A 20,861-nucleotide genomic window follows, 5' to 3' on the forward strand; every position below is an offset into this window, starting at 1 on the left:
AAAACGTTTCACAAGCATCCACAAGATCAGTGATACAGCATTTCTTCTTTTTAATCATAATTTTTTATTTAAATATGTATGAATTTAATACAAATTATGGTGGTAATCAAATAATTGCATAAAACGCTTGATTCCACGATTCCATCTGCATTTTCCACATCGCCAAAATCATAGTTATTAGTAAATTTAAATGTCTAACAATCATTAACAAAACTGTAAAAAAAAAAAGTTAATTTACAGGTAACGCCCTGTATTTGTTTTACAGAATTTTGCCGTTTTTTCATTATACAGTGAATACCTGTTAATTTACAGATTTTTGCTGTAATTTAAAGGTCCACTATTATATTTACAGGTAATTGTTTGTATTTTGGTTTTACATCAATTTTACAGTTTTTTTAAGGAAATTGTCTGTATTTTTACAGGTTTATGTGTAATTTTACATTAAATATTCAGTAATATTTTACAGATTATTTCTGTGAAATTAGAAAACAAAGAAAAGAATGTATAACTGCAGAAATCAGCAGTCATTTAACATGTTGTCCTTGAAGATCATTAAGCATGTGGGTGTCAAAGTGAGTTTTAAGGTTAAATAATTTGTATGTAGCTATACCTACTGTATACAAATACGTCTTTTAAATTTTGTCTTGCAAATATAAAATCTTTATAGTCGTATAGCAATAAAGTCTTGCAAATCTTTCAGACCGTATTTTAATCTTGTCTTGCAAATGTGCTCATTTTGATAATCATTTGTATTATTCTCCCCTAATTTCATGTTATGTGTTTTATGAATATTTTTCCAAATCTGCGTTGCTGCACAAATTGCGTGGCTTTGTGTGCGTGCGACTGTGTGTGTGTGTGTGTGTGTGTGCTCGCGACGCAGATTCAAATTATCCGCCAATTATTTTCCGTTGCTTAGTCCCGCCCACCACAGCGGTTAGCTGTTTGGACCTGTGTCAAGGGCAAGCGGGAGATTTGAATTTTGTCTACGGTTGTGAAGTGGATTGTTTGCGATCACAGTGGTTCAAAGCTATAATCGTATTCATCAGGAGCAGCCGTAAGCAGGAGGAGCACTGAACACATGAGTTATGTTAACGTTACAGTCCGGGTGTTAGTCAGTCCGTTCGGAAATAACGCGCCCTTTTTCAGTGAGCCTGGATCGTCACTACGGACATCATCATGCCAAGCAACCGATTACCGGCTGAGGTAAGAGTCTCATAGCTATAATATGTAAACGACATTTTATGATGTTTTATAAACAAGGTTCGGGAGGAGCACGTTCAAATAAATCATTCCAATCAACTCGTCACCAAACTATTACATGTCTACCCTATCAGCACGAGAGGAAGCATATATAAATATCCACTGTCAACTCACCTAACATTCCTTGACAGTTTCAGCATTTGGTCCCGCCCTTTTGCCACAATGTCAGAGATCAAACTCTACCCTTCCGATGACGACTCCTTCATCAGCCAGGCTCCATCTCAGCTCCCTATCACCGCTACGAGTTCCCATGCTCAACAGGATACCGCTCCCGAACCTCCAGCTTCACGGCGCGGCCTCTCATCAAGACCTCCACCATCTCCAGCTTCCTCCTACACCTCAGCACAACCCAATATTTCGGCAATCGAGAAATGGACAGTGCTGGGGCTGAGACAAGCGCTAATCAGCGCTGACGTTCATTTTTCAAGGAGGATGAACAAATCACAACTGTACAACTTGTATGTTTCTCTCCAGGCAGCTTTCCCTTCTCCGAAATCCACTCCACCTTCAAAAACAGCAAAAAAGGCAAGTAACAAAACATCAAACTCACGTTTTCAGAAAACTCCTTCTCCCGACGCCGCAGGGCCCAGTTCTACGCGAGCGCCAGGCCACAGCAGGCCTTCAGCTAGCCTGGGCCGCGCCCCAGATTCCGCCGCCGCCAGGCCCCACTCCTCTCTCCGCTCTGCTGAGCTACAGACCGTGGCGTTTTCCAGCACCGCACCTCACGCCACTTTGCCAGTTTCATGCGAAACAGGCCGCTCTTTAAACGTGAGTATGCCAACGCTTCAAGCCCAACCACCCCACCATCCTCCCGTAACCTTTTCCAACCCTTTTTCTTGTCCCTGGCCTGCAGTCCCACCGTCAGTCTCTAGCGCGAGGTTGCCTCAGCTAGAGCCGCAGGCCCACACACACTTCCTACCTCTCCAGCTCTCTTCTTTCCCAACTTTTCCAGCTCCCCCCCCCCAAGCTTTAGGGACCGACCCAAGTGTGAGGTTGCCTCCACAAACGGCTTCGGTCCCGGGCTTTTTCCCTCCTAATACTTTTCCCCAAAACCATTCTTCTTTCACCCTATTTTCCGCAACGCCGATGCCCATCCCGCCGAACGCTGCAGCTATGGAACCGCCCCCCGTGACCAACAACATCAGAGCCCAGATACTCACAGGTACGGATATTGATTTATCCTCTCTTCTATCTATCCTCCCTTCCTCTGTTTCAAATAGGCAAATCGATTGCGGCGATTTTGCAGTCACCTTGAAAAACCCAGTTCACAATTCATCCCGCATCCTGTCATTTTCCGAATTCGCAATTGCTTTCAGCCGGTATAGCGAAATCATTTGCGCCGCACTCCCCCACAGAAGACGAGAACTGAACGACTATCTCGCGATAATTGCAGAGCTCGCGTTGTCATATGGAGGAACACATTTTTACACTTACCACAAATTGTTCTCAGCAAAATGCGCCGTCCGTGTAGCTCAGTGGAACCAGTGCCCTTACTGGGGAGCCCTTGACACAGAGCTACACAACAGAGTGTTCTTAGGCTGCCGCAACATATCCTGCGCAGTTTGCAGATCTGTCTCTCATTCCACCACAGCTTGTCCTTGGATAAACTTTAATCCCAACGACTCAGCTACGGATTCCCAAAGAAGAAAAATCTCATTCCCATCCAACAACCAAGCCTGCAATAATTTCAATGCGGGGCGTTGCCTATGGCAATGCTGCCGTTTTTTACATATTTGCAGCTACTGTGGCGGCGCGCACGCGCGCACTATATGCCCTGTCAAAAGGTCTGTAAATAAAGATTCAAAAAACTACTTATCGACTCCTGTGAATTTTTCCCGTCTGTCTTCTGAATTATCCCACCACCCTAACACTGATTTTAAGGACTATTTACTGTCTGGTCTCGAGCATGGCTTTAATCCGGGCGTCGAAAGCCTCCCCACACAGAGTATCATATGTGATAATCTCCAATCTGCTTTCGCCGAACCTGACACAGTCGACACCCTGATTAAAAAAGAAATCGAATCGGGCTTTATGATTGGTCCTTTTGACATTCCTCCTTTCGAACATTTCCGTATCAGCCCAATTGGAGTGGCCACCAGGAAATTTTCAGGCTCAAAAACGCCTTATAATCGATCTTTCAGCCCCCCATAATTCTCCGTTTCCAAGCATTAACAGCCTCATCTCGCTCGAACAATTTTCTCTTCATTACCACACCATTGATCAAGCCATAACATTGATTAAAGACGCAGGTTACGGCGCTTGGCTTGCTAAAGTTGACATCACCTCTGCCTTTAAAGTGATGCCCATCCACCCGGATTCGTGGCATTTGTTCGGCGTACGATGGCAAGGAAAATTTTATTTTTCTGTCCGTTTAACTTTCTGCTGCAAAAGTAGCCCCAAAATTTTCGACATGCTATCAGAGGCTATTTGTTGGATTCTTTCCAATAACTACTCGATACCCTACCTAATCCACTTGCTAGACGATTTCCTGATCATCTCTCCGCCTGAATCCATCCCAGCCGCACATCTTCTCACAGTCCAAAAAGTCTTCAGCGAGCTCGGGATTCCAATCGCCCAAGAAAAAACCATGGGTCCAGCCACATCCATCGAATTCCTGGGCATTACATTGGACACAATCAACTTCCAGGCCTCACTACCCAAGGAAAAAATCGACAGGATTATTCTGGTCGCATCCACCCTTCTAGAAAATCCAAATTGCTCTAAACGAGAGCTTCTATCTCTGCTCGGCCATTTAAACTTTGCGATGCGCATTATCCCACAAGGTCGCCCTTTCATCTCACATCTCCTCTTCCTTGCATCATCAGTTCACGAGCTAGAGGACCAAATCTCCCTAACTACTTCATGTAGCAACGAGCTCAGTTTATGGATAACATTCCTTAAACAATGGAACGGCCTGTCTTTTTTCTATAATAATCTGATTTCTCTCCCTACGGATATCCAACTGTTCACAGATGCAGCTCCTTCCGTTGGTTTCGGAGGTTTCTACCAAGGTCGTTGGTTCGCGTCTACATGGCCAGCCCAGTTGTTAGATTTACCACAATCACTAACATCCTCAGCATTATTCGAGTTGTATCCTTTAGTGGTAGCAGCCTTCTTGTGGGGCAAAGAATGGTCGACTAACAGCATCATGGTACACTGTGATAATGAAGCAACCGTGCATTGCATCAACAAAGGCCGCTCAAAATCCCCCGCTTTAATGCCTCTCCTAAGACGCCTCATTTGGATCGCAGCTTGTGACCAGTTCATCTTAACTGCAAACATGTTCCTGGGTCCAAAAATCAAATAGCTGACTCTCTCTCTCGTTTTGCTTTCCAGAAATTCAGGCTGTTGGCACCAGAGGCGGACCCATGCCCAACCCCAGTACCTCACTATTCAGAGTTAATATTCCCATAAACCATCCATTGAAACCACTTCTAGATGCCTCTCTTAACTCCATTCTGCAAGCCGTTTCACCCAGCACCCTCCATTCCTACCTAACCGCATGGAAGTGTTTTAAGTCTTTCCACTTCACATTCAACCAGCCTTTTCCCAGTTTTTCTCTGCTCAACATCACTTCATTTATATCCTATCTGGACAGCACCAAGAACCTCAAAGCCCGCTCCATCAAGGGCTATCTAAGCGGAATCCAGTTCTTCCACAAACTCCTTTTTGGTTCACCCTCCGCAGACATAGCAAATTCCCAGACATCAATGCTTATCAAAGGCATCCAAAAAACCCAACCAACCCGTCCAGATGCCAGACAACCAATAACCTTGGACATACTCACCAAATGTATCTCTACCCTCCGCCGAGGCTACCACTCCACCAACACCGCCCGCACACTGGATGCCATGTTCATATTGGCTTTCTTCGGTTTCCTCAGATGCTCAGAACTCACCATCACCTCCAACTTCAACCCTAAAGTCCATCCCACAATCTCAGATCTTTCAGTATTAGACAACGAAACCATTTCTTACTTCATCAAACAAAGCAAGACAGATCAAATGAAAAAAGGCCACTTCATATACATCTTCAATCTCCAATCACCAATCCAACCATACCAAACTCTCTTCGCGTACTCACAATCCATAAACTCTCAGACCAAGTCCCCTTCCGACCCACTCTTCAACAACGATTTCAATCGCCCCGTTACACGTTTCTGGTTCCAAAAACATCTCAAATCCATCTTACTCCAATCAAACATCCCAGCAAATAATTTTTCCAGCCATTCATTCCGCATAGGTGCAGCAACCACAGCTGCCCAAAAAAGCCTTTCCCAGCAGCAAATCCAAGAGCTCGGCCGCTGGTCGTCGGAGGTCTTTAAGAGTTACATCCGTTCTAACCACCTCCATACCAAAGAAGCCCAACGATCCCTACTCAGCTAACTTCCTCTCAACCCACCATAGGATCCCAGGAAGCAAGCCAAAGGCAAGTCCATCTATCGTTGCAGCAGCACCCTCTACTCCGCCCCGCAGGAACTCCATTAACTCGACCAAAGTCTGATCCACTGCCGCAGCAGTGTCATCTACCCCGCTCCTGCAGGAGCTCCATTACTCCATCCAACTTGCTCCACTGCCTCAGCAGTGTCATCTACTCCGCTCCCGCAGGAGCCCCATTATTTCAAGCAAGCCTGGTCCACTGCCGCAGCAGTGTCGTGCACTCCGCTCCCGCAGGAGCTCTGTTACTCCATCCAGCTTGCTCCACTGCCGCAGCAGTGCCATCTACTCCGCTCCCGCAGGAGCTCCATTAACTTAAAGCAAGTCTGGTCCACTGCCGCAGCAGTGTCGTGCACTCCGCTCCCGCAGGAGCTCTGTTACTCCATTCAGCTTGCTCCACTGCCGCAGCAGTGCCATCTACTTCGCTCCCGCAGGAGCTCCACCAACCTAAAGCAAGTCTGGTCCACTGCCGCAGTAGTGTCGTACACTCTGCTCCCGCAGGAGCTCTGTTACTCCATCCAGCTTGCTCCACTGCCGCAGCAGTGCCATCTACTTTGCTCCCGCAGGAGCTCCACCAACCTAAAGCAAGTCTGGTCCACTGCCGCAGCAGTGTCGTACACTCTGCTCCCGCAGGAGCTCTTTTACTCCATCCAGCTTGCTCCACTGCCGCAGCAGTGTCATCTACTCCGCTCCCGCAGGAGCTCCGTTACTCCTTCCAAACTTGCTCCACTGCCGCAGCAGTGTCATCTACTCCGCTCCCGCAGGAGCTCCATTAATCTAAGCAAGTCTGGTCCACTGCCGCAGCAGTGTCGTGCACTCCTCTCCCGCAGGAGTTCCGTTTACCAAAGAAGTCCGATCCACTGCCGCAGCGGTGTCTTCTCCTTCTTTTCCATCCACCTTATTTCCACCGTATCAGCCATACCATCCTCCTCCGTCCCTGCACCATTTACAACCTTCCACCCAAGAGGCACACCCATCCAACTCCAAGCCAACCTACTCCCGTCCTACGTTAAAAGAAACCTCCCAGCAACCCAGCCGTAACGGGCGTGGCCTAGCCTTATAAATACGGCTCGATGGGCTGATACACTCTGATTTTCATCTCTTCAGCGGAGCGTTCGCACCGACTGGATCCTGAGTGAGAAGCCGCGCCGTCGAAACAGCTTTCTGCGGGACGAGCCTCTGCAACTGAAGTCGCTGGCCTTCACCTCGCCGCCTTCAGCCGCCGTTCCTGCTACGCTATCCGGCGTACTATATATCCTTTACTCTGCTCTGTATGTGTGTGTGTGTGTGTTCGGCCCGCGACTCACACGTCTATCATCTAAAAGAGCCGCGTCTTTTTAAAGATGCCATTCTCCTATGCGTTTCCCGCCTGGGAGAGGATTGTGCTGCCCTCACTGCGAGCTATTGCCTATGGTGACTCCGGGGACTCGCCTGGCATACTTCAGCGAGACTGCACTTCCACCCGCTACAGTGCCGCGCCGTACTCAGCGGGTCCCCGAGCCTTCTCCAGCCCGTGAAAGCTCGCCGGTTCGCCCGCCAGCTTCACTGGCTTTACTCGAGTCGCTCACTGACGGATAAAGGCCGCCGCGCGCCACCGCATCCGCCATTAATGACGACGAGATAGCTGCATCTGTAGAGAAGGCCAGCTGCTCTATCCTGGCGTCGGACGGTGAGGATTGGGCGAGCTCTGTGGACCTCCACTCCTTCTGTCCGCGAGTCGTCAGGGAAACGGGCCAGCATCAAGACCGCGGCTAGCTTTCTTTACGTTATAAGAAAGCTACCCCGCCCTCGCCCCCCCATGGGCGTGCGTCATCCGCAAAATGAGGAAAGAGTGTGTTTTAGTCCCGCCGAGGCCGGACTAATCTCCATTTCTCAAACATTTCTCAGCTCCTCTTAGTTTGAGCGGCTGTAAATGTCAATATTGCAGCAACGAGCCTAATGTTGTTCGAGGTAATGTTGTTCCTCCCTGTGGCTCAGTGGCGGAACACAAAGCCTTCGCGCGAGAGACCCGTGTTCGATCCCGGCTCTCGCAGCAGATACAAATTTAGTCTCGCCGTGGCCAGACTTCCACCGAAACATTTTCGCTCGTACAGTTCCAGAAAATGCGACTGTTCCAGTGTATTTTGCAGTAAACAAGCCGGTACCACGGCCCGCTTGCCTGCACACAAATGCCGTTTCCACGGCGACCCAGAAAAATCATTTAAGCAGTGTATTTTCTGGTATTCCGGCCACAGCCAATGGTGTTATGAGTGTAATAAAAATGCCCACAACCCAGTGCTCATTTCTACACACAAACACAGCCGCAAAAATGCAGGGCTCGTACAAACAAAATCGCCTCATGTCGATTGTGCAAATGTAGTGAATGTGCCCACGTCTCAGTGCCCACAAACACTACACACCACATGTCCCACGGTTTCTGTAAAAACGAAACCAACACACATTCAGTCAGCTCAGGCCGACGGTGTTTTCAGTGCAGTAAATGTCCCCGCTGTCCCGCGCCCACATTCACTCACAGACATGTTAAGCCCCACGGGGCTCGCCCCGCTCTCTCTCCCTCAGCAAACTGCTATAAGGGATTTGAGCTCGGCCAGGCTGCCCGTCGCGATCGGCGCGCCCGCCTCACACACTGTAAACACTGTGTCTGCGTTACAGCACGCCGGAGCTCCCTTGCCATCACTATGTCACGGCCAGAGCCCAAATCTCATTCTACCCCTAGCTTTTCTCGCGAAAACGTGGGCACAGCTTCCCGGGGTATCAGAATGGGTGCTGAACACTGTAAAAAGAGGCTATTCGCTACAGTTCGCTCGACGCCCCCGTCGTTACACGGCGCGCGTCGAATCCACGGTGAAAATAGAAGTAGCACATCTACTTCGAGCCGAAATAGCGACACTATTGAGCAAAAGGGCATTAGAGCCCGTATCTCAAGCTCAGAGCGAAGGGGGTCTGTACAGCAGATATTTCCTGGTTCCAAAGAAAGACGGGGGTCTCAGACCCTTTTTAGATCTAAGACATCTGAACAGAGCGTTTATGAAACGCCAGTTCAGAATGCTCACAACCAGCAAAGTCCTTGCGCAGATTTGCCAAGGGGACTGGTTTATGTCAATAGATCTGAAGGACGCATATTTCCAGACACAAATAGCGTCACGTCACAGGCGATTTTTGAGATTCGCCTTCGAGGGCCAGGCATATCAATACACAGTCCTACCGTTCGGCCTGTCCCTTGCACCCCGTACATTTACGATGTGCATGGACGCGGCGCTCGCGCCTCTGAGACTTCAGGGCATGCGAGTCTTGAACTATTTGGGCAATTGGCTGATTCTAGCTCGATCTCGTTCTGAGCTCATAGAACACAGGACCATGCTACTCGAACACCTCGAGAATCTTGGTCTCACAGTCAACTGGGCAAAGAGTTCGCTGTTCTCCAGCCAGGAAATATCCTTTCTGGGCACAGAGCTGAACTCGCTGTCAATGACAGCGCGACTATCGCCAGAGCGCAGACTGAACATTCAGCGCTTTGCGAAATCCTTCCACTGCGGCACTATAGTCCCGCTCAGGAGGTTTCAGAAAATGCTGGGCCTCATGGCCTCAGCGTCATCAACACTCCAGCTGGGTCTGCTTCGCATGCGCCCACTGCAGTGGTGGCTGAAAGCACGAGTGCCGCCTCGAGCTTGGGCCTCCGGTCAGTTTTCGCATCTGGGTCAATCAGGAATGCGTCTCAGCCCTGAAACCTTGGGAGGCAAACGACTGGTACCAGTCAGGTGTAAACCTGGGGACTTCCTTGAGTGTGCAGGTGGTGTCCACAGACGCCTCCACCTCGGGATGGGGAGCGCTGCTCGAGGGCAGACCGTTCTTCGGCCAGTGGTCAGAACGGGAGAAGCTCCTACACATAAACTGTCTAGAAATGATGGCAGTCGATCTCGCGCTGAGGCGCTTCTGTCCCCGAATAAAAGGCCATCACGTCCTAGTCCGCTCGGACAACATGTCAGTGGTGGCCTACATAAATCGCCAGGGCGGTGTCAGATCCCGAAACCTTTGCAGGTTAACGGAACTCCTCCTGGCATGGGCCCAGCACAATTTTTGCTCACTGAGAGCAGCACATGTGCCTGGTCACCTGAACTTGGGACCGGACAGATTGTCCAGGAACAATGTTCCAGCAGGGGAATGGTCTCTGCACCCGCAGACGATCCTTCTGCTATGGGAGACATTAGGCAGAGCGCAGGTAGACCTGTTCGCGTCTCAAGAGAACGCTCAATGCCCGAAGTTTTTCTCCCAGGTCTGGCCCCGCTGCCCCTTCTATGCTTTTCCCCCATTTGCCTTGTCCACACGACACGGGTATTTTTATATCCGGAGTTTTTCCTCCTGCGTTTTTGAAAAAAATCCTGTCCACACATGCTCGGTTTAAAAAAAATCTCTGTCTACATGAAAGCGAAAAAATACGCTATCAAGTGCTGTCAAGAGCGGATAACCGCGCACAATCTGACGTCAAACACAGCGGATAACGGCGCACACTCGGACGTCAAACACAGCGGATAACAGCGCACACTCGGACGTCAAACACAGCGGATAACAGCGCACACTCTGACGTCAAACACAGCGGATAACGGCGCACACTCTGACGTCAAACATAGGTCATAACGGCGCACACTCTGACGTCAAACACAGCGGATAACGGCGCACACTCTGACGTCAAACACAACGGATAACGGCGCACACTCTGACGTCAAACATAGGTCATAACGGCGCACACTCTGACGTCAAACACAGCGGATAACGGCGCACACTCTGACGTCAAACACAGCAGATAACGGCGCACACTCTGACGTCAAACACAGCGGATAACAGTGCACACTCTGACGTCATACACAGCGGATAACGGCGAACACTCTGACGTCAAACATAGGTCATAACGGCGCACACTCTGACGTCAAACACAGCGGATAACGGCGAACACTCTGACGTCAAACATAGGTCATAACGGCGCACACTCTGACGTCAAACACAGCGGACAACGGCGCACACTCTGACGTCAAACACAGCGGATAACGGCGCACACTCGGACGTCAAACACAGCGGATAATGGCGCACACTCAATCAAACACAGCGGATAACGGCGCACACTCTGACGTCAAACACAGCAGATAACGGCGCACACTCGGACGTCAAACACAGCGGATAACGGCGCACACTCGGACGTCAAACACAGCGGATAACGGCGCACACTCGGACGTCAAACACAGCGGATAACGGCGCACACTCGGACGTCAAACACAGCGGATAACGGCGAACACTCTGACGTCAAACATAGGTCATAACGGCGCACACTCTGACGTCAAACACAGCGGATAACGGCGCACACTCTGACGTCAAACACAGCGGATAACGGCGCACACTCGGACGTCAAACACAGCGGATAACGGCGCACACTCTGACGTCAAACACAGCGGATAACGGCGCACACTCTGACGTCAAACACAGCGGATAACGGTGCACACTCTGACGTCATACACAGCGGATAAAGGCGAACACTCTGACGTCAAACATAGGTCATAACGGCGCACACTCTGACGTCAAACACAGCGGATAACGGCGAACACTCTGACGTCAAACATAGGTCATAACGGCGCACACTCTGACGTCAAACACAGCGGATAACGGCGCACACTCTGACGTCAAACACAGCGGATAACGGCGCACACTCGGACGTCAAACACAGCGGATAACGGCGCACACTCAATCAAACACAGCGGATAACGGCGCACACTCTGACGTCAAACACAGCGGATAACGGCGCACACTCGGACGTCAAACACAGCGGATAACGGCGCACACTCGGAAGTCAAACACAGCGGATAACGGCGCACACTCTGACGTCAAACACAGCGGATAACGGCGCACACTCGGACGTCAAACACAGCGGATAACGGCGAACACTCTGACGTCAAACATAGGTCATAACGGCGCACACTCTGACGTCAAACACAGCGGATAACGGCGCACACTCTGACGTCAAACACAGCGGATAACGGCGCACACTCGGACGTCAAACACAGCGGATAACGGCACACACTCGGACGTCAAACACAGCGGATAACGGCGCACAGTCAGACGTCAAACACAGCGGATAACGGCGCTCACTCTGACGTCAAATGTGACCACCCAGAATATTTGGGTCTCGAAATATTTAAGTATTTGTATATATTTTATTTTATATTTATATATGTCTATTTCAATTTATTTACAGTATATATATGTTTTATTTAAATTACTTTAATTATATGAGTTTGCACTGAACAGTCCAGTTGCATTTTCTAAATTCTGAGTGACAGTTGGGAGTTGAGTGTTGCCATGACGACTGTGGCGCATCCTCAAACAACACAGAGAGGACCACTGGAATAAAACACAGTTTTGTCTCTCTTACTCTCATTTATCACTAAAGGGAGTACTACATATTTTGGAGGCCCCGCTGGGATGTTTATAGGATGGTTCATCTTCTTGACCAGCAGAGCCCCATCCTGTAACATTCATACTTACCTACTGGACAAGCAGCAGAGTGAGTGAAGTGGTAACAGTTACTACAAAACTGATTGAGCAGCGCATGTGCTTGAAGTACAGTGATTACTAAAGGCAGCCTAAGTCAAGTCAGTGAGGTAAACGTCCACTTTCCACATACTGTCAGCCAACGCATAGAGATGGAAACACTTCAGAGCCTTCAAGAAGAAATAGGTGAACGACTATGCACACTAACAAGAGGAAAGCTAATAGAACTCTGCCGATTCTTACAAATTTCCTCAAAGGACATTGGAAATGCAACACGCCTGTCTTTAGTAAATCTCCTCAGTAATCATCTATTAAGAAAAGAATTAGAAGAGCTGGAGGATGGAGGCATGGCTGAGCTTCTCAGCATCAATGAGCAATTAAGTGATATGATAATGACTAATGTAAATGGGACTGAGCAGAGGACAGAGTTAAGACCACCTGAAATGGAGATAAAGGTAGCTCAAAGACCATTTCGACAACTTGAAAGTATGACTGAGTCTGCCATGTATTTAAGCCCTGAGGTCTCACAGAGTACAACAACAAGACAAGAAGTAACTAATCATACACTGGTTGATGCTCCACACGCATCACAGAGACAAATTGCACCAGCAATATGGCACAAAGACTTAAAAATTTCAGGTCTCATTGGTGAGCCAGGTCAGAAAGACAGATTGTCATTTTCCAGTCTTGCACGTCAAATAGAGAGTGGGTTGAATAAGGGCTACCTCGAGCAAGACATCATGGATTCGGTCATTCGAGCGATCACACCTGGGCTTCAGTTGCGTAGCTATCTTGAGGGCAAAGCAGACCTCACGCTTCCAACATTAAGAAGAATTCTCCGCTCTCACTATCAAGAGAAAAATGCCACAGAACTATACAAACAGCTTACTTCAGAGGCCCAGCGTGCTAAAGAATCACCACAAAGCTTTCTCATTCGTGTTCTTGATCTAAGACAGAAAATCCTGTTCGCTTCACAAGAAGATGAGTCCGGCTTAAAATATGACCCAGCTCTAGTCCAAAACATGTTCCTTCATACTGTTCTGACTGGCTTACAGAATGACCGCATTCAGAGCGACCTTCAGCCATTTCTGTCTGACCCCACAATTTCAGATGAAGTGTTGTTGGAGAGATTAAATGTCGCTTGTTCCCATGAGTCTGAAAGACAAAGCAAAAGGAAATCCGAACATATTGCTGCTGTTCATGTCACACAGTTAAATGAACCTGTCCATGAACCAAAACACCAAACAAAACAGACAAGATTTGACCTAATATCACAACTGAAAAGCTTAAGCGAGGAAATAATGCAAATTAAAGAAACAATTCAACAGCCCTCACCTGTCTCTCAGTGTTTTACAGTCGGTAATAAGACTCCAGTGACGATGACGACGATTCACCAGCCGTTGCAGGATTTCTCACAAAGTTATCAGCCAGTAGCAGAGTGGAGAAAAGAGCTACCAAATCAAACATGGGGGACAAGTCACACCACACATGAACACCATCAGTATCCATTGCAGCTCCGTCATCCTAGACCCCCACAGAATTCTGCTCCGCAGCAACAACATACTTCACAGTCTCGCAGTCTGCAACCATATTCTATATCATTACAACAGCCCCAGCAACATCCAGTTTCAAAACAGTATGCGGCTCAACCATCACTATATGCCTCACCACAGTTTTACCCACCCCAGCTAAACACAGTGCCCCAGCAATTTACCTCAACAATACCGCCACCACAGTACCCTCAGCAGTTTCGACAGTCACGTCCTCTACGGACAAGACAGTGTTTCCATTGCCAGCAAAGGGGACCAGAGGAACAATGTACTCATTGTTATTGTTGTGGTAGCAGTGAGCACTTTTCAGCAGGCTGCAGAACCAGAGGGACAAGATTTCAAAATAGAACTCCTTTAAACGGGAACGGGTTGCCTCCACGGGACAGGGAGTGACCCAGACAGCCAAGATGTCCCACCAACGTTCAAGGCAACACTTGGAAAATTCACAAGAACACTCTGAGTTTCCTTCACTTGATAACATCCTAACAGCTACATGTCAAGTTAACAAATACTCACCGGTAACTTCTCTTGTCGGCAAACAATGTCTGGTAAGCTGTTACTTACAAAGACACAAAACTGAGGCATTATGGGACACAGGTTCCCAAGTATGTATTGTAGACGAACAATGGAGGAACAAGTACATACCTGAGGTGAAACTGAAAGACATTTCTGAGGCAACAGATGCTCCAGATAGCCTTCAGCTTGTGGCAGCCAACGGGACCAATATGCCTTATGTTGGATGGGTAGAGATAACCTTCAAATTGGCTTCCCCTGTTGACAATGCAAAAGAGTTAATCATTCCTGTCCTTGTTTTAAAAGATCAAAGGTTATCCAAGCCAATCATTGGCTACAACGTGATTGAACAAGTAATGAGGCAGAGTGAAATTAATGGAAACAGTGAAGTGAGTAAAGACTATTTGCAGAAGACTGTTAAGTATGCCTTCCCTGGCATGAAGAAAAATAAGATACAGAGCTTCATTAATCTTGTGACTGCTGAGAATCCGAGTGAATTCTTGGTGAAAACGACAAAAAACTCGGTGAACATACCAAAACACACAATTATGCAGATACAGTGTCAAGTTAAAATGTCATATATGAAGCAAGACAGTGTTCTCCTGTTCGAACCACATGTAGATCCACAGTGTCCAGATGGCCTTGAACCCATGGAAACTCTACTAACTCTGAAAAAAGGAAGTCACCCAGTAGTTACGATCAGTGTGCAGAACATCACAGACCATGATATTAGGCTTGCAGGAAAAACTGAGCTTGGGACAATGCAGTCAATAAAGTCTGTACTACCAGCTGCAGCATCACATTGTGCAACAACTGCAATTATCAGTGATGGTGAAAAAGCCACCAGCTACATAGGTGACAGTGAAGAATTGTGGGACCCACCTGTTGATGTAAGCCACTTACCTATGCACCAGCAAAACAAAGTTAAACAGTTGCTGCGAGAAGAGTGTCATTCGTTTTCGAAGTCAGATGACGATATTGGATGTATCAAGGGTCTTCAGTTAGATCTCTCCCTGACTGACAATACGCCTGTTGTCCGCATGTACACTTCAGTTCCTAAGCCACTGTATCAGGAAATGAAGGACTACCTGCATGACTTGATTGCCCAGGGCTGGATTGAGAAAACCCATTCTCCCTACTCTTCGCCAATCGTATGTGTTCGTAAGAAGGATGGCAGCCTTAGGTTGTGTATCGACTATAGAGATCTCAACAGGAAGACACTGCCTGATCGCCAGCCTATCCCTAGAGTACAAGACATTATGGACAGTTTAGGAGGTAACGCATGGTTTTCTGTATTAGATCAGGGCAAGGCTTACCACCAAGGCTTTATGTCCCCAGAAAGCAGACCTTTGACAGCATTCAGTACACCTTGGGGTTTATATGAGTGGGTTCGTATTCCTTTCGACCTCATGAATGCACCTGCGGCATTTCAGCATTTCATGGAGGAGTGCTTGGAAGGACTAAGGGATGAAATTTGTGTACCTTACCTGGATGACATCCTGGTTTTCACAAAGACTTTTGACAGACATCTTGAAGCGACAAGAAAGGTGTTGCAACGGTTAAAGGCCCATGGAGTAAAGCTGAAACCACGGAAATGTGAGCTGTTCAAGAATGAGGTGCGTTACCTAGGTCGAATTGTTTCTGCAGAAGGCAGTCGAATAGACCCCGCTGACACTGTTGCCATAACAGCACTTAAGGATAAGAGGCCAAGCACTGTGGGAGAGTTGCGGAAGATTTTAGGCCTACTGAGCTATTATCGCCAGTATATCAAAGACTTTTCAAGGATTGCCAACCCCCTTTACGACCTTTTAAAAGTCACTACTGAAAGAGAAGAGGGTCCAAAGAAGAGTAGAGGCAGAACAGAAGCCAGCCGAAAAAGTCATGTGGTGCCATCTAGTAAGCAAATTGTGTGGATGGAGTATCACCAAGAAACATTGTCAAAACTGATTGATTGCTTGGTACAGCCTCCAGTACTGGGGTTCCCAGACTTTTCACAACCATTTGTGCTTCACACGGATGCGTCCAACCAAGGCCTGGGTGCTGTCTTATATCAGCACCAGAATGGCAAGCTAAGAGTGATAGCTTATGGTTCAAGGACCTTGACGACTGCAGAGAGAAACTACCATTTGCACAGCGGAAAGTTGGAGTTCCTAGCCCTCAAATGGGCTATCACAGAAAAGTTTCGAGACTACCTCTATTATGCACCTACCTTTACCGTATTCAGTGATAACAATCCCCTCACTTATGTACTGTCCTCTGCAAAGTTAAATGCCACCGGATGCAGATGGGTTGCTGAACTTGCAGACTTCCATTTCACCATTCGCTATCGCCCAGGTAAAGAGAATGTGGATGCTGATTCACTATCCAGAATGCCAACAGATGTAGAGACAGTAATGAGGGAATGTACAGAGGAGCTCTTGTCAGAGTGTGTGGGAGCCACAATCCAAGCTGTGGAGGTCCAGAATGACCCAGATCCACCCCTTACATTAGTCTGTCAGTGTACACAAGCATGTCTGGAGATGGGTGATGAACCCTACAAATCACTATCAAAAAAGGAGATACGACAAGCACAGAGGGACGACAAGGATGTCAAAGAAATTATAGACTACTTACAGTCAGAAAGTAGACCTTCTTCCAAACAGTGCCAGTCAGCCAATCCTACAGTAAGAGGTCTAATGCGTGAGTGGGACAAGCTGGTGTTGGACGAGCATGGCATAATGTACCGCAAAACAGCACAGCGAATGCAGCTAGTGTTGCCTGTCCAGTTTAAGAGAACTGTTTTGAGAGAACTGCATGACGAGATGGGCCACCAAGGCCTTGACCGCACAACTAGCCTCATTAGAGATCGTTTTTTCTGGCCCTATATGCAAAAGGATATCGAAAACTATGTGCTGAGAACCTGTTCATGCATAAAACAAAAAAAACCATGCAGAGAGACAAGGGCACCTCTCAAGAGCATTAAGACAACCCATCCATTTGAGTTAGTATCCATCGACTTCCTTCACCTGGATAAATGCAAGGGGGGTTACGAGTATATCCTGTTATTATCGACCATTTCACTCGATTCGTGCAGGTGTATGCTACAACTTCAAAATCAGGAAAAACTGTAGCAGACCGTTTGTTCAATGATTTTGCCCTGAGATTTGGGTTTCCCTCACGAATTCACCATGACCAAGGCAGGGAATTCGAAAATCAGCTCTTCGACCAGCTCCAAAAATACAGCGACATCACTGCCTCCAGGACGACCCCATACCACCCGCAGGGAAATGGACAAGTAGAAAGATTTAATCGGACTATCCTGCAGATGCTCAAAACTCTCACAGAGAAACAGAAATTGAATTGGAAAGAGGCATTGAATAAGTTAGTTTTTGCCTACAATTGTACTAAAAGCGAAGTGACTGGATTCTCACCTTTCTGTTTGGTCGCTCTCCAAGACTTCCAGTTGACGCATTGTTTGACCTCAATTCAGATAACAGTTCCATGAGCCAAAGTGAATATGTGGAGAGGTGGACAAAGGGTATGCAAGAGGCCTATGAGATTGCCAGAGAACATGTGAAAAAGAGTACTGAGAGAAACAAAAGACATTATGACCAAAAAGTAAGGTGTACAAATTTATATCCTGGCAGCAGAGTTCTCGTGAAAAACATGACTCCAAGGGGGGGTCCAGGGAAACTTCGAAATTACTGGGAGGATGAAGTCCATATTGTCATCCGTCAGGCTGCTGAGGATACTCCAATCTATGAAGTGAAACCAGAACAGGGCAAAGGCAGAGCAAGAGTGTTGCATCGAAATCATCTTCTCCCCTGTGATCACTTACCTCTGGTTACTACACAGACTCAAAACACTACACCGAAGCGGAAACACCAACAAAAACATGCAGCTTCACCTTCCAAGAGAAGGGAGGAACATGAGCTAGAGAACGACAGTGAAAGTGACGATGAGTACTATGTCCAAGTAAAGCCCTATCAGTTTAGGGCCCAAAGAAATAGTCATAACCAGATAGAAGTGGAAACCACACCACAACTGTTACACACCTGTGAAAAATCATCAGAGCAGTCAGAACAAATGTTTAACTCGACTCAGTTGCCACATCTAGCTGAATCGGAACAAGATGTACTAGCACATGTCGACTTACCCAATAAAGGAAAAAAAACACCTACTGAAGAACAACAGTTACCTGAACAATACTTACCTGAACAACAGTCACCCAGTAAAGAACAAAAAACATCTACTGAAGAACAACAGTTACCTGAACGATATTTACCTGAACAAAACGTACCTGCTGACGAGCAACGTTTACCTGATCAAAATTTAACTGTGCAAAAGAATCCTGTAGAGGAACCATCTGGAGCTCGACAACGACGGCCACCAAAAAGATTCACATATGAAAACTTTGGAACTCCTACATGCTACAGTGTGCAAAATGCGAGAAATTACTTTAACCCACACACCATACAAACATGGACACCAAATATGAATTCTTGGGTACCAATGTCAATTTACTACTCTCAGCCCCCAGTTTTCAGTTATCCAGTCAAGTAAAGAAACTGAATGAACTTTCACTTAAACAGGTCTCGGGCAATGGCATTGCAGGATGCTAATGACCCAAACTGCCATCATACCTTCACTGACTGCTTTAATTCATTGCAATTAATTTGTCAAACAAGGGACTGTTGGACTCACACAAGATAAAACGGTTGTTAGGCTGAGAGAACATGGACTGTTTAATGGCCTAACAAACTGGAATGAACACTCCTTGGAACACTTGTTTTTGCAAGGAATCGGCCTGGATAGGAATACTTTTTCGACTTGAACTTGACTGTTTTCTGTATGGACTTTTTCGTTCTCAATGAACTTTCTTTAGTGCCTTGATTATGGGACTGTAGTTTGAGGCACTAGCTCATTGGACTTTAACCCAGAAAAGCTGTGAATCAGCCAACAAGGACTGTCTGTAAAACAGGAAAATGGCACATGTAGCCTATATCAAATATATGCATTTCTTAGAGAAAATATGCATTGCAAAACTATTATATGTGACCTGTTACTTTTATCTGAGTGTGAAGTGAAACTAAATGGGTGGACTGGTTTATGATTTTGTGTGTATTGATGTCGGGACGACATCTTATTTTGTTGGGGAGAGTGTGACCACCCAGAATATTTGGGTCTCGAAATATTTAAGTATTTGTATATATTTTATTTTATATTTATATATGTCTATTTCAATTTATTTACAGTATATATATGTTTTATTTAAATTACTTTAATTATATCAGTTTGCACTGAACAGTCCAGTTGCGTTTTTTAAATTCTGAGTGACAGTTGGGAGTTGAGTGTTGCCATGACGACTGTGGCGCATCCTCAAACAACACAGAGAGGACCACTGGAATAAAACACAGTTTTGTCTCTCTTACTCTCATTTATCACTAAAGGTTAGTAAAAATGATCAAATTTAAGAAAACAACAGTTATTCAGATGCGTCTACTATATTAGTTCAATTGGGTGTTTGTTTCATAAATGATTTTGGTATAGTTATAATAGAAAAGTCTGTTAGTGTATCATCTGTGTGAAACAACTGTGAGAGAGTCTGAACTATTGTATTATTATTATAGTTGTTGTTTGATAGTGTGTATATTTGTTTATTTATTTATTGAGAGTTCATGGTATTGAAAACTATGATTAAATAAAACAACACAGAGAGGACCACTGGAATAAAACACAGTTTTGTCTCTCTTACTCTCATTTATCACTAAAGGGAGTACTACACAAACACAGCGGATAACGGCGCACACTCTGACGTCAAACACAGCGGATAACGGCGCACACTCGGACGTCAAATACAGCGGATAACGGTGCACACTCTGACGTCAAACAAAGCGGATAATGGCGCACACTCTGACGTCAAACATAGGTCATAACGGCGCACACTCTGACGTCAAACACAGCGGATAACGGCGCACACTCTGACGTCAAACACAGCGGATAACGGCGCACACTCAATCAAACACAGCGGATAACGGCGCACACTCGGACGTCAAACACAGCGGATAACGGCGCACACTCTGACGTCAAACATAGGTCATAACGGCGCACACTCTGACGTCAAACACAGCGGAAAACGGCGCACACTCGGACGTCAAACACAGTGGATAACGGCGCACACTCTGACGTCAAACACAGCGGATAACGGTGCACACTCGGACGTCAAACACAGTGGATAACGGCGCACACTCGGACGTCAAACACAGCGGATAACGGCGCACACTTGGACGTCAAACACAGCGGATAACGGCGCACACTCTGACGTCAAACACAGCGGATAACGGCGCACACTCTGACGTCAAACACAGCGGATAACGGCGCACACTCTGACGTCAAACACAGCGGATAATGGCGCACACTCTGACGTCAAACACAGCGGATAACGGCGCACACTCTGACGTCAAACACAGCGGATAACGGCGCACACTCTGACGTCAAACACAGCGGATAACGGCGCACACTCTGACGTCAAACACAGCGGATAATGGCGCACACTCAATCAAACACAGCGGATAACGGCGCACAC

General features: G+C 47.0%; 1 protein-coding gene across 1 annotated transcript; it reads left to right on the forward strand.

Moving 5' to 3' along the window:
• The first annotated feature begins 4,309 nt into the window (after window positions 1-4,309).
• LOC130099802 (uncharacterized) lies at window positions 4,310-5,773 on the forward strand. The gene has a single exon (XM_056265607.1). It carries the CDS (start codon window positions 4,629-4,631, stop codon window positions 5,643-5,645), a length of 1,017 nt encoding a protein of 338 aa, XP_056121582.1. The 5' UTR covers window positions 4,310-4,628; the 3' UTR covers window positions 5,646-5,773.
• Window positions 5,774-20,861: the final 15,088 nt, after the last annotated feature.

Source organism: Rhinichthys klamathensis, unplaced genomic scaffold, assembly GCF_029890125.1.
Source record: "Rhinichthys klamathensis goyatoka isolate OS25496 unplaced genomic scaffold, OSU_Roscu_1.1 h1tg000236l_1, whole genome shotgun sequence".
Classification (NCBI taxonomy): domain Eukaryota; kingdom Metazoa; phylum Chordata; class Actinopteri; order Cypriniformes; family Leuciscidae; genus Rhinichthys; species Rhinichthys klamathensis.

Excerpts from the sequence above, each read along its gene's own strand:
- LOC130099802 (XM_056265607.1), top strand. The coding sequence starts at position 4,629 with ATGCCCAACCCCAGTACCTCACTATTCAGAGTTAATATTCCCATAAAC.